General features: G+C 42.1%; 1 protein-coding gene across 1 annotated transcript in view; it reads left to right on the top strand.

Moving 5' to 3' along the window:
- The window catches only part of LOC132262184 (cadherin-related tumor suppressor), a 111,569-nt gene that overhangs the window by 71,847 nt on the left and 13,481 nt on the right, over positions 1-26,241 (top strand). The window contains exons 2-7 of the mRNA XM_059761362.1: positions 6,391-6,699; positions 9,956-10,189; positions 12,164-12,365; positions 15,932-16,119; positions 17,618-18,034; positions 18,166-18,679. Of these exons, the coding sequence (XP_059617345.1) occupies positions 6,391-6,699; positions 9,956-10,189; positions 12,164-12,365; positions 15,932-16,119; positions 17,618-18,034; positions 18,166-18,679 (1,864 nt within the window). The remainder of the gene's footprint in view (positions 1-6,390; positions 6,700-9,955; positions 10,190-12,163; positions 12,366-15,931; positions 16,120-17,617; positions 18,035-18,165; positions 18,680-26,241) is intronic.

The following is a 26,241-nucleotide window of genomic DNA, read 5'->3' on the forward strand; positions in this document are numbered from 1 at the left end:
ATAACCTGAGACAGATTTCGACAATTGCGTCTTGGAACATGGCCTGGAACATGAAATCAGTCCAGGGAGCAAGGGAGGGCGAGAGAAAGAGATCTCCGTGACCCCGAAGGGTCCAATAAGTCACAGAAAAGCTCACCCCCTCCCGCTGCATGTCAATATATCAAATCGCGGGTTGGCAAATATATGGGTGTTTGATATAGGAGGTGGGTTCTCGCGAGGTATAGGGCAAAAAAGGAGAGAGATAAAAATAATTGCACAATCACTTGTTGATAATCGATAAATCGCTCTCAACGAGTTCCAATAAATATGCCGTGAATCCACGAAGAGGGGCGCGCGCAGCCCTGCAGGATTGGCGGGAGAGAGAGAGCGCATGAAAAAGAGGAGCATAAATGGAAATATAATAAATGTTATAACATATAACGAGATGTACAAGATCGATTAGTTTTCGATGCTCGAGAAATCGCACATGATCGAGCTTTTAAATGCATTCAGCCAACTGTAGAGATGGGAAGTAGAAGTGGGCATTCTTTGGGGGGATAAATTTGTGTATGAAAACGACGCGAGTATTGAGGCCGATTCCAGTGGGTAAAAAGCGCCCGAATGCACCACATGACGTCTCCTCATGGATTCCTCACCATTTTATTCGTTACACAAAAATCTTGTTATTATTATTAATAATAAGAGTTTTTTTTTCGTTCTCTCTCTATACACCTCTTGTTCTTTTCCCCACCGGAATTTCCTCTTGCTGTTGCGTACATGGAGTGTATAAAACTCTCATGAGAAGTGACCCATGGTACTTTTGAGGGGTCATCATTAATTGCAACTGGCAGGTCATTTATTTTGGCGCGAACTTTTATATGGGAAGACTTTGGGGAAGACAAATTATGGATAAAACTGTAGGTTTTTTCCGGGATTCTCATCTCAATTGAAAAACTCTTATCTTCACATGAGAACCAGCTGTGCTAAAACAATTAACTTCTTTAAACACACAAGACCAAGGGTATTTTTTCATCCCCGTTGTGACATCAACGATCTGACAAATGATCTTCTTGCTCTCACACACCAAAAAGACATAAAAGTTTAATTTCAATTAGGCAAGCAGTAAAGGAACTTACAGTGTTAAATCACACTGTGAGTATCAGTGTTGAATTCCATTTGCCAGTATCTTCAAGTGCTTTTATCGTTGAGAATGCCTCGCGAAACCCCTCGCTGGGTGTCTGGTAGGGGGAAAGAGGTACAGAGGAGCCGAGAATTGATACTCTGTGGATAAAAAATTGGCAATTTTCGCAGCCAGTGGGAACACCAAAGTGACAATGATGGCTTAGCTGTGATTAGGAGTTCTTCAGTCATTTTGACACCAACTGTAAATAATTCCATATGGCAAAGGTGCCTCTCTCGATGGATACATTTTCTTAGATCACTCGGGGTGCATAAGTTGAATGCAATTTCATGAGTCAATAAAATGTGGAATTTATAAATAATCTCTACAGGCAGGGAAGGATAAGAGGCGATTTCACATATTTGCACTTATTGTATCACCACTATTTAGATCTTCAGCTGTGATCTCATATGGCAATAATATTGAAAACTTGTTTGCGCCCATAGAGTCTGACAAAAGGGGTGTAAAACTTTGGCATTTCGCGCAGCGCAGCACATATTTCTCTCTTGTTTAATATTGATACACCAGCATGTCACATATGCTGAGGATTCTATCAATTGCCAATTAAATAATAAAAATTAAAGATTTAATTAACAACTTCATAATGTCGCGCCTCGAGACTTCTTGCGCATCTCCCGGCCGTGGTGCACAATAGCAAAAGTTAAATGACATAATCACGATCATCTCTTGCAATTCAAGCTCCTCTCGCGGTGATATTTTCTCACAACACAGCGCACATCAACATTAAATTGTACACAACTCTGGCGTTTTTTTTCTATGCGTCTCATCTCGGGAAAACATCTCTCAAATGCGGCATTCTTACGGAAACGGTATAGTGAATTCCATACCATATAAATTGTACGAAAAACGTGCGCTTGTGTGCATCTCCTTCACCTTGATCTCTCGTCCCCAAGAGCACATCTCAAAACTTGGTATATAAATATTAAATATATTGGCGAGAGAGAGAGGGATAGAGAGAGGCAAAAGTAATATCCTATAAATGTACCACCATATTGACAACTCAATAGTTTGCCATTAGCATTTATATTTTTATTACGCCTTAATATGGGATCTCTCGCCATCTCAACTGGCGTTATTGTTGATATTAACCATCGACCAAGAGAAGTCCATTTGGGGTTCTAACTTCTTGGACATAATGGATGAGCTCACGGCACTTAAGATGGTGTGTCTTTAGGGGAGAATCACATTGAGAGAACTTCTGGTGAGCGACAGGAAGAAAAAAGTATTTGAACACAATCGCAAAGGAAAAGTGACTGCTTGCGCCATTGAAGTCACAAATGAGATCCAGAGGAAATTGTCCATTGCCCAGTAATAATATTAATCTGTCAGGTGAAGTCGCAAGATAAGACCTCTTTAATTAAAATCAGTTTAAAATCTCCTGATAAATGTAAAATCTCTGACCCATTTTCACATGTTGGCTAATAAGACATTAAATACTTCCTGTATTGCTTTATCACTAATTTGGCTTCCCCTAATTAACTCTTATCATTTCTGTCAAAGTTGCAAATGACGATCAGACAAAGAAATACGTTAAATTTAATGACTGAGAATGAATTGAACTTTCGCAGATGCCAATGCTTTTCAATTGGATGGACAATTATTGCATTTTGGCATCATTTCCACTCCATTTACCATGGGTTATATAAAATTTTATAGATCCAGCAATTGCACACACACATACACACATTCCTCAGCATTTTATGCGCATGCATTCAATTTGCACGATCACACGTCCACGAAGCTCCCCTTGAGACCTCATCTCACTGCGTACAGAGGAGAAAAAAAGTGGAAGACGGAGACCAAGAGAGGTTTGCCTAAGTGCGCACACAATTCCTCTTTGCCAACATGCCACTGATAACGAACGAGAATTGACCAAATGGGCGAGGAAGAAGTGCAAACACAAAGTAGGTACCAGTGGAAGATTGATCATGAGGAAAATGCCACAATTTTGCATAGCGAAAGAGGGTGCATTTCCAAAGGAAACCCGAAGGAGGTTGGCAATACTTGTGCCTCTTGATGGAATGTGAAGTGTGTAAGTTACACAATTTGCATACAAGCAATTAGAGTGCTTGATCGACAAATGCTATAAAATGTATACACAGTAAAATTGAAATGCACCAGAAGGTGGATTTTATAATATCTTTCAATGCAAATGAACTCTTCTCTCCGGGGCACAGAATGAAAGAGCAAAAAGGGGGACTTTTTGGATTGGAGAAGATCGGTGAGAGCAAAAGAGAAGCCGCGCGAAAGATTCCCATGAGATATTTTGGGTTGAAAATTGAGCTTCACAATGGATTGACAAGGAAAATTGCTCCTAATCAATCTCAGAGCAAATTTAATCGATTCCAAGGAATATTCGATGCGTGATTTATATCCCATGCTAAGATTTGATTTTCTTATGTCAGCACCAAAAATGTTGAATTTACATTTGCACAGATTAAATGCATTTTACTGAATGAGATGATCGCGTGTAAATCAAGCAGAAATTTCTACCCTTTAAATAGTGCCCAGGAGCGAATTTATGATGAAATTGCGATTTACATTGTGCACAATTGACTCCATTCTCACTCCACGCGCATTCCCAATTCCTTGGCCATATACCTCGAGTCTCTGGCGGATCAAATTTGTCCAGAACGCCTTCATTTGAAGAAAGCCTGACAGCCGCTTTATTGGTTTTTAAAGGCCAGCACCGCACACACCATAATGCATCAAATAACAAATATGCAATTTCCCTCTTTTCATTACATCGCGATTGCAAATTGATGAGGCCCTGTGCGCCGAAACATTTCAATTATGAAACAGTTCCACTTTAAATGCAATATCGAAAAAACATGCACCTATATATTGAGTATTCCACCAATCTCTCATTCAACTTATTAATAAAGGCTACAAGGTTTGGCCGCATTCGCGCAAGTGAAATGGCAAGAGGGAGAGATAAAAGCTCACGAATGAGGAGCAAAAAATCAGAATATCTTTTTTTGCATTGCCCGCAAGGTATTGCAATCAATACATACACACAAGTTCCTCTTCCTATGCCATTTCCATCCACGAGGAAGCTTATGGAGGCGGCGTGGCGGCAGACACTCAATAATAATCCCAAACGAGTCTGCATTTTATAGTATCACGGTGCAAAGTGCTGGGTCAATTGCAATAATTCTCTGCGATCATTGCTGTAAGCTGGCCAACCATCTGTTTTATGTCATCGACTTGGACTGGCAGAGCAACATCGAAAGTGAGGCGTGAAGAGAAGTTTTGCGATAAAATCCTGTTTTGATTTCGATCATAACTTGATCATGGCAACTTTGAGATCTGATGCACTTAAATTCGTACTTGATCTGAGTATAAACTTGTCAGTATTAAATCTCTTGCATTGCAAAAAAAAATGGGAAATACCAGATCTCATTTGAAAAGCTCAATCTACAGTCGAAAGGAACTTTTCTAAATTTGATGGCATTTATAGAGAATACGAAGGATTAGGTAATGATGAAACGTTAGAAAATCTCTAAACTCGCGTGAAAGTTCTTCCCTTGACATAACATCAGAGATTGTTCAGAATGTCATACAATGTATGCGGAGTTGAAAATTTTTGAATCGCGTCACACATATATGTATAATTATAAGAGAGTGAAGAAAAATGATTAATGTCCAAGATGCTTTTCCCTCAGCTGACATGTTGACTTGGAAATGAGTGGAGAAAAAGAAGGGCACAAGTTTATTTGATCTCTGGGAACCGCAACGTCAATTGCACGAGATGGTACTTGGCTTAGGGGTGCGTGCCGTCAATTTTGGGCTCCATCCCAGGGAGATACTCTTGATCCAACCGAAAGTTTCCAGTGCACACGCTGACGCTGTAATTGCCTTTTTTTCACGCCAGCACATAACACTTCTGGATCTTCCCAGGCGAATTTTTGATGCGCCTGGCAATTGGATTTTGCGATACGGGATGCCGGATGCCAAGAGCCGCGGATATTGTAATTGATGGTAGAAACATTTATGCACGGAATGCTCTGCCTTGGAATATTTGAGACAATGAATGATGATCTCATTAGGATCACACTCATCCTTCACGCATAGCCCTTTTTCTCTCACTCTCACTCGCCCAGTTACTCGAAATTGCAAAGGGAGATTTTCTACATCTGCAGCTGCCACATGATTACTCCATTTCGCCATACAATGTTGGGTGAGAGACACTTGAATAACGCCCACAAGACACAAACCAATATATTTTAAATTACTTTTGAATCATCCAGAGAAACTCTATAGGCATATTAAATGTGTTTCCCGGCAAATTGTGGAAACAGTTACAATTCATCATTAACCATCCATCCATCTTGTTGGCAAAGAGTCTCGAAGGCTTCTTCCTAAAGACACTGAGCCGATTGCGGGTCACGCGGCTATAGTCTCTAAACAAATGAGAATCGAGCAAGTTCCTCCTCATCCAATGTCGCCGCGAAATATTGCGGATTTTCCATTCACCGAGACATGAAGAGAATTTTCTCGTCGATGGTATTGCCTTTTCGCCTTTAATACGCTAAATTGTAATACAATGAACATCTAGTTAGAAATTCTATCTCAGCCCATTCCACTCATTTTGCCGGCCAGCATGTCAATGTCACTTCCTCCGGGTCCTCTCATGATACCAAACATGCACAAACGAGCTCGCGTCCATAAGTTGGACAAGAGGTGGAGAAGACAAAAAGAAATCCAACGTCAAGAGTGGAATTTTTGCTATTTGTCTACAATGTTTTGGATTCATTTTTTGCTGCCTTCTCTTGTGTGCCTCCCATTCGCTGCCCCATGACATGATCACCACGATGAGTGATGGCCAAGGAATACACAATGGGAATCTGGGCATTTGATGGAGAAAATTCTCCCCCTTCTCATCTGTCCCTCTGAAGATCATTCTTCAATCTAACACACTGACATCCACATGCTTTTTACGCACTTTACATTGCACTTTAACATCTGCATCCGTGTGCAATTTAATTCCATTTCCCCTGGCGAATTCAAAAGAAACAGAGAATGCGAGAGAATTGGTGCGAGAAAAAAGGCCCACAACCTCGATAATGAATTCGCTCAATTACAAAGTTGTAGCTTTAATGAGCATTCTCATTGCGTAAAAACATCATCGAGTGCTAACAATATTGAAGATTCAATTCTCAGAAATTTTGACTAGCTTTTAACATTCACTATTGTCTTTATATTTGCAGGTTCGTCTCCAAGTGCTGGACAAAAATGACAGTCCACCCACATTTCGGGATCTACCATTGACCTTCTCTGTATCCGAGGACCTCGGAGCCGGACAGGCTGTTGCCACACTGAGGGCAACAGATCCAGACACAATTGGCACCCTCTCGTATGCTCTCATCTCTGGGGACGACGACAAGTTCTCCTTGGAAACTGACACGGGTATCCTAAAGCTCAGGGACTCCCTCGATAGGGAAATCAAGGATGTGTACAAGCTCATAGTGAGAGTGACTGATGGGGTGCAGTACACCGAAACTACTATTACAATTCAGGTAAGAAATGATTGGAAAATTCAGTGAGAATTGAGTAACGCCAGATCTGATATTTGTTATTCATTGCTTTTCGAGAAAAAAAAATCCATGGGCTATCGCATATCTCAGCCCAAACATATGCCCTCGACTTTGGCACATTATACACCCGCGTCATGTGAATAAATAACGTGTTGCTGAAGATTGTTGAGTAATGACAACATAACATGTAATTCGATTCATTTTGGAGCCCTTTCTGAAACCTGATAGAGCCCAGCTTCTTTCACCTCCTGTGACACTACAAATTGAATGTATACTCGAAACTGTGATGCCGAGGGGCGAGGAACTGTGTCATGAGAAGCATCTAAATTTCTTTATATACTCATATGTGGCGCGCAGCAACCTGAGAGCGCGCTCATCGTTCATTTTCATCTCTCTAGCTACCTGCGGGGCTCTATTCGTTTGAGCAAAATTTATTATATTTTATAAATAAAAGCCTGACCATTCTTTCCTTCTCCTCACACACTACTGCTGTCCATCTTCTCTCGCGGTTATTTGCGCTGGCCGTCTTTTTTTCTCTCAAGAGCCAGCGCACTTCTTTTGCTCAGACCAGCTCTCTTTAGTCTTGTGTCGGACCTGAGACGCACGATGCATTGCCCTGGTGGATTGGAACACGCGATCCGTATCCCGGATGACCAAACAAATTAAGAAGAAATTTTTCGGTTTTTATACCATCTTACATGCACTCGCGCTGGCCTTTTTTGCACCCAACCTCAGAGCCTCCCTTCGGATCAGCCTCAATGATGGTCTCAGGGTCTCTTGGGTGTTCATAAGAAATGCATAAAGAATCCTGACATTCCACTTTCGCACCAGGGGTGATTTCCGTTTGGCCATACAAAGGATGTTAGTGGAGACACGCCATCAGTGAAATAGGATTCTCAAGATAAAAAAGAATGCCACGAGATTAGTGCTCATGATCTGAGACAAGAATACAAAGATTGTTAGTGAGAAACGTGGATTATTTGCTTTTATCGACGAAGTTTTATTATTTCATCCAACATATCCTATATTCATTTTAAAATATTTTTATTACTGTCAAAAGAAAACGCTGAACAACTTTCAAGAACAAATCCATGTTATCTCAATTTTCCCTCCGGATTCAACCGGGTTTTTCAAAGCATCTCTCTGGCCGATATTACAAACTCCAAAACACACCATTGAATAGGTGTAATCGAGATAAAAAATCTATGCAAAAGGATTCTGGCAAAGTGTTGGCTCAATAAATCTTAGACGGTGCGAAGATGCAAAAAAGTTTGCAAAGAAGGCATCACCGTATAGTTTATCGTCTTTGACGCGTCTCGTGGTGCCGAACAAGAATGAAGCGGAACCGATTCGTAATTGCCGTCTGGCAGTATGATGGTGATGTAATAAATTTCATGAAATTCATGTAGACACTTTTTCCAAAGCTCTATTACGACATGTCGGGAAGAAGGAGACATAATTCTGGTGATATCAGCAAATTGATATTCAATTGTGACCCTCTGAAGACGAATTCTTGCCACGATTTAACATACACTATATGGTTAGGCAAGTGGTGTTTAATTTAATTCGAATTAAAAGATGAAACTTGGGCAATTTAGTGTGTTTGCCGCGCCACCAGAAACAAACGTAGGGAAAGAGAGAGAACAAGCTGGAGGAGCAGAAAAAGAATCAAGTGTGATTGTAGCATTTAAACTCCCAGTCTACAAGACCCTTAAGCTCATTTTGCTCTCCAGTCTCCCTTTTCGCCCCCGTCAACACTGCGCGCTCTTCAGCTCGATCACGCGAACCCCTCATCTCGGGAGGGCCACTGAACGAGTGCGCACACATTCGATATGATTTCGCACAAAAAAGCCTCGCCCTACACAATTGGCCGCGACCATGAACTGCGTCTCATTTTCCCATACACTTTCAATTAAATTAACCACATAACAGATAACTCGTGAATTGTCGGGGGAGACGCAGTCAGGGAAAAAAGGCCTCTCAGACACCCAGGGAAGATGGGGCTCGCACAGGTTACAAAAAGACATCCTTATAAAAGCGATAATAGCCAGTGAGAAATAAATAAGTAAAATGTGTCCAATAGCCATGGTGTGTGCATTTTCTCAATACAGCTGAAAGAGCACCAACGATGCCAGAAGTGCGTTATTAATTGAACAGATTATGGTTTTCTGCGCGTCCCTTCGCCATGGCACTTCATGTGGAAAAATGATATTTCATGTGTGGCGTCTCAACAATTCCCGCATAGATCGTGTCTCCCCGTTCTCGCTAATGTACAAAATATTTGTCTGGACACCGCGTCCCGGAGTGGTGCGTATATACCAGAAGATTATCCATGCAATTGATGTGTTTAACAGTTGAAGAGACACCGACGACGCCGCTTACAGCAAATGATTATCGGGTTCGTCGCTTGCAGATGAAGTCTTTCGTATTTAATATCGGCATCCGTCCACTTTTCCACAATTTGAATTTCTATAATTACACGTGAGAAGTATCCAACTATGTTTACCGATTTCATCTCATGCGTATTTACATATTTGAGCGATCGTGTTCAGCGTGTTACTTTTCAATGCATTACACAAATTCTGTCTGATCACAACTCTTGGCTGCGATTCTTCTCAAAAATTCACTGGCAATATTGATAATTTTCAAACTTCTTTCGCGCCCAAAAACAGTACTCTCGTCTGTTGAACGATGGTTTTATTGAAATGTGAGGCTGTCAAAGAAATCAAGATGGAGATTATATACTTTTAAAAAATCATTTTATCCAACACCGCACAGAAACACTCATTGAAGAAGCGAATCCCGCATAAATCTGATACAGCCGGAGTGTGGAGAATAAATAAGAAAAGAAAAACGAACATCGAATAGGTGGTTAAATTTAACAAAATTGTTTTTGTACCATCTACCATATAAAACACCTCTTAATAGTTGGGTTATTTTAGGTAGTTCTTATTCACGAGATGTCATTTAATATAATTTTTTCCATCTCGAGACACAGGAAAGGTACACCGCACGATTGAAATGAATACAAAAGATCCAAAATAAGAATGAAGAAACAGTTGAAAATATTTGCGTGTGTGTTCCTGAGTTCAATCTTTTTTTTCGGGATGGCGAAGGCAAAAACCCAACCACAGGAAAAGTTGTCTTCTGGGTGAAGTTGAGAGATAAATTCCGCCTCAAGTTGTCACATGATATCAGAAATTTAAATCGCAAATTGCAATTTCCCTCTCTGTTTCAGGTGACGGACACCAATGATAATCCGCCCATCTTCGAAGAGCCCGCGTACTCCTTTGACATCCCAGAGAATGCGCCGCGTGGCTACCAAGTGGGCATCATTTCAGCCACGGATCCCGACTTGGGTGCCAATTCGGTGTTGTCCTACACCGTGATCTCCGACTGGGCGAACGATGTCTTCTCGCTCAACCCCCAAACGGGAGTCTTCACACTCACAGCCCGATTGGATTACGAAGAGGTGAGTAAGATACTTCCATTTCTTCAGTTGTCCACCCCTTGCGGGCGACTTTGCAAGGTTTCGAGCCACTTCTTGACAAATAATGTTGCTCACATTGATGTATTACATGCTTACATACAAAACGGAGCGTGTCAATTAATCAAATATATGTAAGTTATTATATGAAATTGTATGTAGATTTCAAGCCTCACTACATCGCCGACCCTGTGAGGTTGCGCGAAGCGATACTCCAAAAAGAAGTGGGTGGGTCACAGATCTTGAGCAATTTGCAAAGGCCTCTCCTAGAGAACCCACCCTAATTGGTTGTAAAGCAGTGTGCAATTGATTTTGCTCATGTGGCGTCCCCAAATGAGGTGATTGATTGAAAAAAAGGAGAAACAAGAGTCTCTTCCTCCCGACTATCTGCCAAGAAAATCCATTTCGCTATTAATCATAGTGACAAACAAAGGATTATGATTATTTTTCCCCTCTATGCCTGTACACACATGCTATATAAATTGCAATTTTAATTGACAGACGCGCATTCGTTTCATAAATGTTGACGTCTGTTGGAATTAATTTCGATGTACACTCTCACAAGGTATACATCATATCAAAAAGGTTGAATTAAGCACATCACACAGGCACACACATGGAGAAATGTTAGCAAGTACGCAGAATAGAGATAGACAGAGGCATCTATATAAATAAATATAAGGCAAAAGGAATTACATCCCATGCTTTTTTCCTCCTTCCGCGCGCCCATCATTGCATTTTTATACTAGTTAGTGAATCAAAAAACATATGCGATACCATTGGAGACAATGGTAGCCAAGAAGAGCTTTTTCTCCAACTTTTCTTGATATCTTCCCAGTGGGAATACCGTATGTTCGCAACAAGAAGCGCAATTTATACGTGGTAACGCCTCTAGAGTAGCTACTGTGCAGTTCGTCAAAATAAATGAAAAGATGAAGCTTGAATGAGGTTTTGTATAGTGCAGAAATTTAAGAATGCAATATTTCCTCATAATTATGTGTGTGTGTGTGTGGTCTTGAAAATGACTGCAAAAATGGAGCAATATTTCGCGAGATGCTCCAAAATTTCCAAGAAATTCCCATCAAAGTGAATAAACATTAGCAATGGGAATAACTCTGGTGAATGCTCATGAAGCGGATGAAAATTCCTGTCCTGCGAGAGTGACGTGAAATTAATTGGCAAGTCAAGAGAGTGCAAGTCAGAGCATCAGTAGCTCGGCGTCCCTAAAATAAAAATGGGGAAATGAGGGGGGAGCATTTAATTTCCACAAAGTATGCTTGACATCCCAGTATGTACAATAGAGAGTTGATAATGTGGTAAATTGCTGCGCATGACAAGAAATCAACATGAAGATGATTCCGGGAACAAATAACGCACCAAGGCGACGTGTGAAGATGGTAGACAATGTGCAAGAATAAATTCCCAATGGATGACAGACAATTTAGCAGGAATCCCCTGTGTTCGCCGTATGAGTGTGTGTGTGTGTCATTAAGCCACACCATCAAGTGATACTGATAAAAATATTATCTTAATGACAAATGTATTGAAGAGGAGGGAAAAATTAAACGATTTTTACCTCATTTGCTGCGGTAAAGAGCGACGAACTGCTGATGGGATTATAATTTTTAATTGCTTTTTTATGGCAATGAAAGGCTCTTAACTTAAGTGTAATTTTACCTTGTCCACTCTTTCACTTTATCCCTGCAGCGCACCAACCACACAATTCATTTCTACCATTTACTTTCCCGCATAAAAAACTCACCAGTGAGAAATTACTTATTTTTGGGGCGGAAGAAGGTGGTGAAAACGAGTAAAGTTGGAGAACATTGGCAAATAAATGTGAAACTGCTGAAACATGGGAAGACCTTATTTGATTTTCCGCCCTGTCAAGAAAAATCTCCGCACACTCACAGAGTGTTTGGTTTTGCAGAAAATGTTTAACATCACCTCTCTTTCCAGGTACAACACTACATTTTGGTGGTTCAGGCGCAAGATAACGGTCATCCCAGCCTCTCAACAACACTCACCGTCTACTGCAATGTGCTGGACCTCAACGATAATGCCCCAATCTTCGATCCGATGAGCTACTCCAATGATATCTACGAGAATGTGTCCATTGCAACACCTGTGGTTGTCGTCAGTGCCACAGATATTGACTCAGGTGAGTGTTGCTGATTACTTAGAGAAAGTCCACTGGAGAACTGCTCCTGTTGGCGATGCTCTAAAAAAGACTCTTTTGTTAGATATCCGTAAGGCAATTTTCTCCCCAGTGGCAGAAGGCAATTTGCAAGCACCGCCTTATGGGCGCTAAAACAAATAATAAACATGAAGGGAAAATATTGTGGTGAACAAAGCCAAAAAAAATGAGAGCGCGAAAGTGCAGATGAGGAGACAGTATGGTATCCAATTATTGGCACTTGGTGGCCATTAGAGACTCCCACGATCACCTGCAAGACATATTTGATGTTGTCTGCATAACTGCGGTGGAAAGTTTTTGAAGAAATCTCCTCAAAACCGTGTGTCTATCGTAAATCGGAACAGCTCCTTTCTCTCACTATATCTTGTTTGCCTATTATTCCGTCAGTCATTCATTCACATTGCGACTTGGTAGCTCTTTAATCACAAAACATGCCGAGTCGCGGCAGCAGATTTACCTCTGACACTATTTGAATGTACGCCAAGTGTTGCTGCACTGAAATAAATCCGCAATAATCCTCGACAGGCAATCACCTCAATCACATCATTTGGCTCTACTTCACTGTCTATTCTAGATTTCCTTTATCTGATAATTTGTATTACTTATATAGCGTGCTAAATTGTGCCCTAGTTTTTTGGCGCGGACAAAGAAATTGATTCTTGCCAGAGAGCCACACTAATTGCATTTTGTCCTGTGGCCATTGACAGCCACTTCATTGTGCGTCTACTTTTTTGCCCATAATTTGCTTGGCATCGTGCGAGGGGGCCTTGCGCCGCGGACAGAGTGTCAGAATGAGACAGGTGTTGTCATATTTTTCAACTCCATCCCCAATGCGAATTGCATTGTCGTCAAACAGCAAATATTGCCATGTGTCTGAGCATCGCCATGTCAATTGCCCAAGCCAATGTGTATGGTTGGCTGTTTAACACAGAAAAGTACAATTTCGCATAATCAGCAGGCAACTAACATGGACACAACAAGAACCCCGCGCACAAGAGTCAACTCTGAAGCGACAACGACACAAGATTGTGTCGATCATCCGTCCGTAAGAGTTCATACCCATGTTCCTCATCCTCTCATCTATTTATACACCTCTCGTATATGGTCTGCCACAAGTGTGCGTCTCATGCAAGGGAGAGATGATCACCATTCTGGCATGGCAGGCCACATATTGCCTAAGATAAATCCATCGATGAGGTCAATTACGATTGATCCCCAATTGCCCATTTCTGTCCCTCTCTCGCACTCTCAGTGCTTTGCAATCCGATTGCCAGTAGTTGCCCATCGAGGTGACTTCCAACTTCTCGCACATAATGCCAGGAATGTGTATTATAATGAAAAGTGACAGTGTTTCACCATCTGATCACTATGTACAACCTTTTTTGTCCTCCCATTCTCGCTCTGAGTACTTCTCTAACACCCATTTGTGGGAATTTATTGGACGATGATTGTGAAATTGAGAGTGTACACGTGGAGCTTGGAAAATTCTGAAAATCTTAACCATCAATGCGGGCTGTTATTCAGATCACAGCCTTCGCCGAAGAGGTTTCACTCAAGGCTATCATTTATTCCCATTGAGTTCAGCCAAGAAAATATCACTGACCAATCTATAGTTGGATTCGATGGTGTAGGGAAGAACGGGGTCAAATGTTAAGGAATTTTTCGCTTCACTTCACTTCAGTATCCCTTACTCAAGCAATCTCAAGTATGAGAGACCTGCATAGGTGAAAGAAGGTTCTATTCTATTGTTCCCCAGTAAAATAAAAATCAATGAACTTTTTCAACATCTCTGCATGTGATTTCTAAAATAAAGTAGAGATTTGCGGATTAATATCAGCCATTTCCACAAAGTAACAAATATACTTACAATCAAAAAGCAGAGATTTATCGAAAATTCCCCAAACAGAGATTTTCCCTCTAAAATGCGATGATCTCAGATTCTGTGGTGAAGTGCCTTAAGATTCCTGCCGTGATGGCATGACATGGAGTAAAAAGATAGGAGAATTGTCGAATGGCGTTCGAAGGAGAGCAAGAAACGAGAATCTATCATCCCAATTTAATAATTTATCTTCGTTCTAAAGTGGCGCATTTTAAGAGATATCCGCCAATTTATTTTTCAAGACATCTCTCTCACACTGCGGCTTTGGGTCCAGTGTCTTGAAATTTTAATGCCCATCGATGTCTAATTAATATTCAGATAGCGTTTGGCTTCGCCAGATATTCCATACATTTGCTGCATCAATTTCACATATAAGCTCGATGGTGGGAAAGGGATGGAACAGCATCGTCCGGGCTTTTTTTCTGTATGCGCCTTTCGGTTGACTGTGAGTCAGTCGAAAAGGTAAATACAACAATCGACACTAAAGTGACTTAATTAATTTTGCACAATTGAATGTATGGGCATCTCGCGGATGGACACAACAGGTAGAGAAATTTCTGGACATGTCCCTCTTTCCCGGTGCACACCGAAGACATAGCCGCATGTTAAGTGTGTGCGCTGACGAGGAGCTTTTCGCTGCGATCCCAGATGGAATATAGTGAGAAGGGAGATGAGATGGATAAAAAATGGAATGTGTGTGCTCTCTTCGGTATATAATCACTGATTTAATTTATTTCTCTGGTCTCCCCCCGGTCGCACTTCTTGCATTCTGCACCCAAACATCGACGGATGGTATGTGCTTCTTGATTCTGCGAGTGCACACATCGCGGCCAAAGTGTGCGCGCGCGAAGCCGTGCAACACAACAAGTCGACGCAGAAGAACATGAGAACCAACAAAACTAATGTCTCTGCAATTGCCCAGCGAGAGTGAAGACATATCAAAAGGGTTTCACGGGCAAGAGTAACACGAGGAAGCAACAAGTTGCAGTCGCTTCACACCATATATTGGGTGAAAATATTCCCGCCATGAGCAACTGAGGCTCAAAAATAGGTGTAAAATCGCCGTGGAATCAATTAAAGTGGCGCACAAGGAAAATTTATTATCGAAATGAGAGACGCAGAATTCTCTGCTAAATGCCCAGGAAATGTCTGCGGCCACGGCCAAACGTACATCATCTTCATGCTCTTCCCTCGCCCTCAATAAATGTGTGTGCGCGCGCGCGATGGCATAGAATACGTCCCGGGAGCAAAGCCACTGGGAAATGCGAAAATGGAATGAAACGAATAAATTTTAACAATAATAATAATAAATAATCATAATAACAATAAAAAATTTCTGGATGGTACATAGATTTAAGTTTATGTTTTCGACCTCAGCAGTAATCAATCAATGTGTCTCTCCGACTATCGTCTGCTCTCTGCCGCGCGTTTGTTTGTTTGCCCTATAGAATCGCATTTGTACGACTCGCGGAACTCTCGCCAGTTTATCTGCCATCGTCGTCATAGAAGTCCCATTCTTTTATAGCCATTTGCATAGATACATTATTAGAAGCTGAATCACGATTCTGTGTGAACCACTTTCGCGACTGTCTTATACCCAGTATTGATCCTACTTTCATCAACTTTATCACAATTTTTTTTTCTATTGCAGGAGACAATGGGAGGATCGAGTATAGTATAACAGCTGGAGATGACAATAGTGACTTCGAAATAACACCCAGTGGCACCATCAGGACGAGACGAATGCTGGATCGCGAGACAAAGGCCGCATACAGCCTCGTGGTGACCGCACGGGATTGTGCCGAGGAGCAACAGAAGAGACTCTCATCGACCGTTCAGGTGAGCATGTGTGACTTTAGTGACAAAATCAGGTGGAATATATCGTTGATATCCAAATAATAATGGGCCTTGTGAAGCGGTTGCAGAAACACCCGACAAATAGGCACAAGTAATTTTCACAATTGTGCAAATTATATGTGGAGAAAAAATGCTTTCAATTAGAGACTAATTGCTCCATCAATCCCACAAATGTATCTCCCAAGTGAGAGCTAAAGACGCGGGGCCACGAGGGGGACTTGCCTATTTTCCATTGCACCAACAATTAAGTGCAATTCATATGGTATTTCTCTTTGAGCAATGACTGCAAGAAGACGATGATGATGGAGATGAAGAATGCACTCCATTGCCAGAAGCGACTAACGATTGAGTGGCCTCTCCGCTAAGAGATCCCAAAGGAAGGGATAGACTGCGTGTGTGTTTGTGTGACTCTGTCTTAAAATATTATTTTAAATATACATACACACTGATGAATAGTGGAAGAGGGAGAGAAACAACGTTCCGTGGTGGTTGAAAAAGGGGACGAAGGGAGGAGGAAGGCGCGCCTTTGTACATGAGGTGAGGTTTTGTAAAATGCGACGAGAAGAGGTTGGACATGGAATAAATTATTTCGTTTAACACCAAACAAAAATGCTTCTGCATTGAGCACTTGAGAAGTGACCGCGTGTGTAAATAAATGTGCCTATGCATACATGACAAATCACATTTTCCCCCCATTTCCTATGCCCAATACAGAATCTCACTCATCTGTGGCATCAGTGGAAAATATTTGAGTGAAATTGTCTGTTTTTCCACAGAAATTTGTCAGTGATTTCACATCGGAATTAATCAGACACACAATATCAGATAATCTCAGACGAAACAGATTTTTCAATTGATACTGCGAGAGAACCTGAGATTCTACATGCAGAGTGTTTTTCTCTCCACTTCTGCATAGACAAGAAAACAATAAATTTCCCCATTTGAAACACTTGAATGGTGTGCCTCATTCAATGAGACAAGGTGATGATTCTTTTTCCTGAAGCTCTTTCTGTGTGCCACCTTTTAAATCTCCTTTGGATACACATTCCACAATTCGAGTAAATTGACTTTGGACGGTTTCACACATGGCCGGAATACACTGTGTGGGCAAATGAATGAGGGGAGAATGACTTGGGAAAGGTGATGAAAGAACAATTCGATGGGAGGCCCCGGCAAAAAGTCACTCAGAGATTGGCCCAACATAGACATTTGGAGCAGCCGCACAGCATCTGATCTTATTACAAATTTGTTCTGCTACTGTTTCTTTTCGCGATCAAGTGTTGACGCAATTGTTTATAAATCGATTTCTTTTTCACTCTCGCCCTCAGAGAATAGATTGGATTTTTTGTGGGTGTCATCCTGCTTCCTTTCAGCCTCCAATCACTCTCTTTAAATTGTCGAGAATTACTGAGCAATTTACCCCGTGCAAGAAGTCCCCACCCTAATAATTCGATTTATAATGTTCCATTCCATTGCCCAGGTTACAGTGACGCTGAAGGATGTGAATGACGTTGCACCAACATTCATCACGGCAAATGAAACGAGCGTGGCGGAAAACATCCCCATGAACACCGTCGTGATGGCCATCAAGGCGACAGATCGCGATGAGGGTCGCAATGGGTATATTGAGTACCTTCTGGCACCTGAGCCGGCGGTGCCCTTCACGCTAGGCACGGTTGATGGTCTCCTGAGGGTGTCTGGTCGCTTGGACAGGGAGATCCGATCGAACTACAATCTCATGGTAACAGCGCGAGATCGCGGAGAACCTCCAAAGACAACCCAGACAAACATATCTGTAAAGATCCTGGATGAGAATGACAACAGTCCAGTTTTCGATCCTAAGCAATACAGTGCTTCCATTGCTGAAAACGCCAGCATAGGTGCCATGGTACTTCAGGTGAGTTATCCTGACAATGTATTGTGTTAACACTTTAGCAGTCTTAGAATTAAAAACCCATGAGAATCTCAAATCGATTCTCAGAATTAAGCACACAGTTTAATTCATCCACGGTCTCTTCCTCTGCTCAGGTCTCAGCCACGGACATCGATGACGGGGCGAATGGTCGGGTGAGATTTTCAATCTCTGGCGGAGATGACAATCGCGATTTCAGCATCAGCGAGGACTCGGGTGTGGTGAGAGTGGCCAAGAATCTCAACTTTGAGCGCAAGTCACGGTACGTCCTCACCGTTCGTGCTGAAGACTGTGCCAGTGATGTGGGCAGTGGCGAGACGAGATTCGACACAGCCGAGCTCACCATCACCATTACCGACATCAATGACAATCCACCCACCTTCCTGGACAGCCCGTACCTGGCCTACGTCATGGAGAACGTCATCCCGCCAAATGGAGGCTATGTGATAACCGTGAGAGCCTACGACGCCGACACGCCGCCCTTCAATTCGCAGGTGCGATACTTTCTCAAAGAGGGCGACGCCGATCTCTTTCGCATCAACGCCAGCACCGGCGAAATTTCACTCCTGCGCGCTCTGGATAGGGAGTCTCAGGCCGAATACACCCTCACGCTGGTGGCAATGGATACCGGTGAGTCTGCACTCTATTGTTTCACATAAATAATTCATACAAAATTTAGAGAAGACGAATAATTTGCATTGAGATCCGCGGCCAGAAAAGCTAAGGGGCACTTCACAAGAGAGCGAGGAGAACTTTTGAGCATTCCCTGGGCAAAAGTGCCGATGAAGATGATGATAATAAAGTACTCACGTGTGGTATGAAATCCTGCCAACTCATTCGTAATGATTGGTTTCGTTTCACAAATTACAGTATTAACGTGATTGTTTATAACATGCCGAATAATAATATTGTTGTAGAGAAGAAGAATAAGTCCAAGGGAAAAAAGAGCAACAAATTTTATTTAAAAAAAAAAGAGCGAAGAAGATACAATTCAAGACCAGTCTCGCTGAACTACGTGAAAGTAGTAACGAAAATGTGACAAATTACTCGCGAGTCTAGAGATGAAATTTAATCCTCCGCAGTTGAACCTGCTTTTCAAATAACTACCGGCATCTAAAGACGCGGCGCGACATTTTAGGCCACGAATTCCTTGTTGCACCTCATGAATGCGCATAGAAAGTGCAATTCCAGACAGAACCAAGTGTCTGAGACAATTGTGCACGCCAGTTGTGCAACTTTCAATTCCACTGCCACACACTTTCATGATTACCTTCCGTCAGCCGGGCCGTTAAAGTGGGGGCGAGCTAAACATGCAGTTGATTACTGGACATTTCCTCTCGCCATGAGCATCATCAATGCCATTCTAGAGGACTCAAATGAGAAATAGAAGATTTGCTAATGATCCGTACGGATAATTCTCTCATTTCTTACACTAATTTATACGGATTCTATAATATGAATTTGTCTCTCAATCTTAGATATGTAATTAATAGCTTGAGATCTTTTTAGCAATAATTACTATTCTAAACTTCGTTTAGTCTTGTAATTTTCTGGCGATTTCACAAGAAATACAGCCCTGTGGCGAGTGAATTGCGTGAACCACAAGAGTGTCACTGCAATTAGAGTGAAAGAGAGTCAAAAGACATTTCACCTTCTTGGAAAATTGTTACAAGAGCGTGTGGCGAACAATACATGGTGTTGGATATTTTCCAACTATATATGATTAACTAGCTGTCAGTGCACGAAAATTGATGTTGGAGTTTTAAACTCGACTCAGTTTAGAGACGTGATGCTGAGCCTATTAATAAATTGGCGGCATTTTCGCCTTTGTGAAGAGCAAGTTGCTCCATGCGCATAAATTGGAACTTTTAGCCAAAGATGAAATATAAAACTGGGAGAAGTCTACAAGCCGGGTGCAATAAACAATCATTTGAGACGCCCTCAACTTTCGCTTCTGTTGCTCAATCGTTACCACCATTATTCCCTTTCATCATCAATTTACATATTATTTTTCTCTGGGTGCTCTAATCTGTTTATTTATTCCCATTCTTCACATTGAGCGAATGGACATTGACCGGCGCGTAAAAATAACGAGAACAAGGAGATTGTTGGTGGAAGTCAGTCAGAAAATAGACAAACGTTTAATATAATATTTCTAATTAAAGCGCTAAATTGACCATCCATAAAATACAAAGAAGCAATAAAACTATCATCCACTTCCGTAACACATACATTACACAAGTGATTGCTGCAAGTTGCCTCTCTTCCAAGAATTCTATATTCTTTGATAAACGCTCAATGGCCATTTCGGAGAAGCATTGCGCCGAGAATTGAAACTCCACATTGCCATTCATAGCGATGCTTTTATTGGTGACTTTTTGCTCAATGTGCGCGCGTCTTTTGCCAACATTCCTATGCGAATCTTTCGCTTTTTATAGCACCGAATTTTTTCTGAAAGCACCTGGTTGGGTCATTTCACGCGATCGCACTCGAAAAGTAGCACTTTGAATATATTATCAGATGACTTCTTTTGAATGGAAGTTACCTCAAATTATCTAATTTATATTTGGGTTAATTTCAATACTTTGGTAATTGAATAATTACCATTGGCTTGGCTAAAGGCTTTCGTGTCTTTCATCAGTTTTCGCCATCACCAGAAGATCATTATGGGGGTCGTAAGACTGTTAAGATATGCAAGCATAGGGGCTTGAGATAATCGAGTACCCAGTAAAAACACAATCCGCTGTCCATCGATTATCCATCGTTTTTCCATACTGTGCCATGGAGCATAACGGATGCACCACAGGATTCTTGCGGGAATACCTAAGGCCAAATCCTTCATCTTCATAGGCCGGGCAAACAGTGGACTTGCCCTGCGGGATTCCCGCGAGGATCCCTAAGGCCAAATCCTTCATCCTTAAGGCTGGGCAAACAGTGGACTTGCCCTGCGGGATTCCCGCGAGGATCCCTAAGGCCAAATCCTTCATCCTTAAGGCCGGGCAAACAGTGGACTTGCCCTGCGGGATTCCCGCAAGAATCCCTAAGGCCAAATCCTTCATCCTTAAGGCCGGGCAAACAGTGGACTTGCCCATCAAAAATCCAGTGGTTATCCACTGGTTTGCCCATCAAAAATCCAGTGGATTTTTGATGTGCGCAAACCCTCATCTTAAACAGTGGGCAAACAGTGGATTCGCCCATCAAAAATCCAGTGGATTTTTGATGTGCACAAACCCTCATCTTAAACAGTGGGCAAACAGTGGACTTGCCCTGCGGGATTCCCGCAAGAATCCCTAAGGCCAAATCCTTCATCCTTAAGGCCGGGCAAACAGTGGACTTGCCCATCAAAAATCCAGTGGTTATCCACTGGTTTGCCCATCAAAAATCCAGTGGATTTTTGATGTGCACAAACCCTCATCTTAAACAGTGGGCAAACAGTGGACTTGCCCTGCGGGATTCCCGCAAGAATCCCTAAGGCCAAATCCTTCATCCTTAAGGCTGGGCAAACAGTGGACTTGCCCATCAAAAATCCAGTGGTTATCCACTGGTTTGCCCATCAAAAATCCAGTGGATTTTTGATGTGCACAAACCCTCATCTTAAACAGTGGGCAAACAGTGGACTTGCCCTGCAGGATTCCCGCAAGAATCCCTAAGGCCAAATCCTTCATCCTTAAGGCCGGGCAAACAGTGGACTTACCCATCAAAAATCCAGCGGATATCCACTGGATTTGCCCGTCAAAAACCCACTGTTTGCCCAGCCTTTTGGGATGAAGGATTCGGCCTTAGGGATTCTTGCGGGAATCCTGCAGGGCAAGTCCACTGTTTGCCCACTGTTTGAGATGAGGGTTTGTGCACAGTGAATACCCACTGGATTTTTGATGGGCGAATCCACTGTTTGCCCACTGTTTGAGATGAGGGTTTGCGCACATCAAAAATCCACTGGATTTTTGATGGGCAAACCAGTGGATAACCACTGGATTTTTGATGGGCAAGTCCACTGTTTGCCCAGCCTTAAGGATGAAGGATTTGGCCTTAGGGATTCTCGCGGGAATCCCGCAGGGCAAGTCCACTGTTTGCCCAGCCTTTTGGGATGAAGGATTTGGCCTTAGGGATTCTTGCGGGAATCCCGCAGGGCAAGTCCACTGTTTGCCCACTGTTTAAGATGAGGGTTTGTGCACATCAAAAATCCACTGGATTTTTGATGGGCAAACCAGTGGATAACCACTGGATTTTTGATGGGCAAGTCTACTGTTTGCCCAGCCTTAAGGATGAAGTATTTGGCCTTAGGGATTCTTGCGGGAATCCCGCAGGGCAAGTCCACTGTTTGCCCACTGTTTGAGATGAGGGATTTTGCATTGGGGATGATCGCGGGAATCCCGCAGGGCACTCCGCAATTACTGAACTGCCTATATTTTGGAGATTGTCTTTCAAGATGGCAGCTGTCAAAAGTGGGTGGGAAAAAATCACACATTTTATCCTTAATATTGAGGGAATAAGGCTCTGGGGAACGCATATTTACAGTTTTTCGATGATTTTACATTGATATCCTTGACAAGCAATGAAAATTTCGGCAATAGAAAAAAATGTTGTGAAAAATATTTTCCAACAACTTTTCCAAAAATCTGCGTATTTCCGGTGCGGAAACTACTTTTTCCCCCTTTTTATTCATCCTGTACCGTGGAAGCATCCTTGCACCAAGTTCTTTATTATAATAAGCGTGTAAAAGGACTTATTTGCGTGCTTAAAAATGTCTTGGTGAAATTCCAAGTCCCATTTATAATGTTGTGAAATTCCCCTGTGTGACATCACCATGTACATTTTGTGAATCACAGCGCCACCTCGAAAAATTGGTCCGAAGCGCGCCATATTCTAACTACAGGTTCACTTTATGATGGATTTTCAGTGGACTTTCCTGCAGGAATCCCTCAGTAGGGGTCCATTGAAAATCCATCGTTTTGGGTCCTTTTTATCCTTGAAGGATTTTCAATGGACCCCTCCTGAGGGATTCCTGCAGGAAAGTCCACTGAAAATCCATCGTTTTGGGTCCTGTTCATCCCTGAAGGATTTTCAATGGAGCCTCCTGCGGGATCCCCGCGAAAAAATCCACTGAAAAACCATTGAAAAGAGGCCTAAGAGGTTTCTTTTACGGGCTTAAGAGGTGTGGAAAAACCATTGACTTCCCTCCAGGAGTCCCCATTGAAAAACCAGTGGATATCCGCGGACAGGCTCCATACAAATTTGTGTATAAAAATCTGAGGGAATCCCGAGGGGGGTTTCCTTCAAAAATCCACTGGGGAACAAGGGACCGACCGGTGGGAATCCCGCGGTTTTCCATCGTGGCTGTTTTTACTGGGTAATTGTTGTTAATTTTAAAGCCGTTTTAAGGCTCCACTTCCGATGCTCTTTAATCAGCAAGTTAACACGTGAAGTGCTGAAGTTGCGCAAAAATCGCAAGAACTGAGCATTTAACCTTCCATCTTGGAATGTTGGGGTGAAAGAGAAAGTTTTGGGGGCCGGAGAATGTCCGTGGCGAGTGGGAGAGTGGCGCACACTTTCAAGATGGGGAAGATGTGTCCATGCCAGTCCCACTTAATGACAATGTGAGCCGTTGAGAATATTCTTGGTCGCCACAAGAGCACCCAATGCGATCCGTGATTGGCCGAGTTGCCTTCAACTGTGTCATTAATTCATTTTTATGTCCACGATATCTTGTCATAAATGCCTGTATATACGTAATAATTTATGTTCTTCTTCCCCCCGTCCGTGCACTCTCTCCCTGTGTCTCCCCCTTTCTTATGTACTCGCGCCTCACCATCGCGACTTCTCTTTTTCGTATAATTCCCCCATTTCATCTCGTGTTTATTTCCATATAAGAAAATCATGGCTGGGGAGCTGTGGTATTTCATGCCTCCTCTTTACCCAAGCATTCTCCGGCAGCTCAGGTGCTTTTGCTTCTTTCACTCCATCAGCGACATGGAGTGCACACTCTTGGGAAGAAATTCGAGAGGGGGGGGGGGGGCAAAAAGAGCACCCAGAAAAGTATGGTGAAACACTTTCGAAGGTGGGAAGGGAGAAAGAAAAAGAATGCACACATACGGAGGAGGTGAAGATGCCACATTCTTCGCTCTCACTCTCTTCGCTCATTAGATTGCCATGGCTGAAGAATATGCCGATGCGCCCAAACCATTAGAGGTGAGAAAGAAGTGGCATAAGAAGGTTGATGATAAACACCTCATGTGGAGGTGGATTTTAGCGTCAATATCACCCATTCGTGGACACGCGGTTTGAGAAAAAAATGAGAGGAATTCAACGCTTTGTGCATCTCCATGGCAAATAATTATCCTCAAGAATTGCAATTTGCAGCATTTGCGTGCAAATTGTCCCACTTTTATTTTCTACATACCCATTCACACCATATTTTTCATTCATTCCCGCATCTCCTGCTTGCCTCCCTCCACTTCTTCGTCATGCCTCTTATTTGCTCGCTTTTTTCCAGCTCTTCTCTGATAAAAAACACCACATTTATAAATTGTAAGAATTTATATGGAATTCACATCGCGTATTTGTCCAATTCTTGTCCTTTTTCTTCACACATTGCCTCCCTCTCGATCGAGTAATTATCGAGTGTCTCTTAATACTGCTCCAGGTGAGAGTAAAACCATAAATTCAATCAATAACTAACGACAATTGTTTAACAAACTGTATACGTGGTTATTAAACTCCTTCTTAACCACGCGGATGCAGGAAACCAAATAAATATACAATAAACTGGTGAAATAACTTAAATCTTCCCTCATATGTTCATCTTGTCGCAATGCAGAAAGGACAGAAGCGATTATATCAATTTGATCATTATTCTGATGGTGCACAAAAACATGTTTATATGATTGAAATGCAATTGAAAATGACTCTATTGAGTTGGATTAAAAGAAAGTCCTGATCAAGCACCTGAGATAGACCTTTTCCACCTCATGATGAAGAAAATTCCCATCAAATTGACTTGCACGCGGTTTTGCGTTTGTTGTCTAACACCTTTTTCGATTGCCAATGATTGTTATTTATTGCTACTTGAGGTGAAAATAAGGTTGTATGTGGAAGTTGTCGATGAAATTGAGTTGGATGTTACTCAATGTTCAATTGATACAGTGGCTGATGGATGTGCTCGGGCGCATAACATTTTGAAGAATGACTCGAGCAATCGTGTGCCACAACACAAGACAAGAGCATATCTTTTGAGAGTCAAGAAAACGTTTCACTTAAGTGATTTTCGCCAATATCGCGCCTGTGTGAAAACACTTTCAATGAGATCATTTGATGTGATTAATGATATTTCATTGGCATTCAAATGGCCAAAGATAGTGAGAATGGAAGTGTTTTCAAATCGTGTTTGGATTGTACAGACTTGCAGAGAGAAGAATTATGATAGCGAGAGCTTTTAGTATAGATAAATGTTTGATTGTGAAAAATGATGCAAGGCTTTGCTGGATGCTGGGAGTCCAGTCAAATTCTTGCACAGTTGTTTTTAATTGTCTGCTTCTTCGGACAAAAAGATTTAAAAAAAAAGAAGTCACACACACGCGAATTGATGGGTTTCTAGCATATGCGATTCTCTTCTGAGAATTCTCCAGATGTGAGCAGTTTTATCGTGTTTTTTGGGCGCGATATATCGTCTCAATACTTTGATTTTGCGGTTTATCGCACAGCAAAATGATCTCATTTTTCTCAAACTGGCGATCTTGATGGATGACTTTCCAAGAATTCCTCGGCGACAAAATTGCCCATCTTCAAGTCCCTGGCGAGATGTTGAGCTCTTTTGCATACCATCCATTATATGTTGGCAAACATGTATACCAACACACAAGTGTGGTGAGTGCGCGATCAAAGAATCTGGGATGTTGAGAGGGCATTTAAAAATATATAATATAAAATAAACACATCCCACTTCGGTGACCGAAGGCACATCATAATTGCGATTTATAGCCAATTTTTGCATCGTTTTCCATAGCCATTTTTGCATGTTACTGTTCTTGCAACGCCATATCAATCGACATTGGCTCAAGAAGCCCAAAGAAGAAGCTCAACACATAAGTCGCGTCCTCGCAAGATGGGGCGCGCAAAGGAGGCACAATTGATGGTGAATTGTGGCTCAGCAGCAGCCCAAGAGTGAGTTACCTTCGATGGTGAAGGTGATTTGC

Source organism: Phlebotomus argentipes, unplaced genomic scaffold (assembly GCF_947086385.1).
Source record: "Phlebotomus argentipes unplaced genomic scaffold, Phlebotomus argentipes genome assembly contig_46, whole genome shotgun sequence".
In the NCBI taxonomy this organism is placed as follows: Eukaryota; Metazoa; Arthropoda; class Insecta; order Diptera; family Psychodidae; genus Phlebotomus; species Phlebotomus argentipes.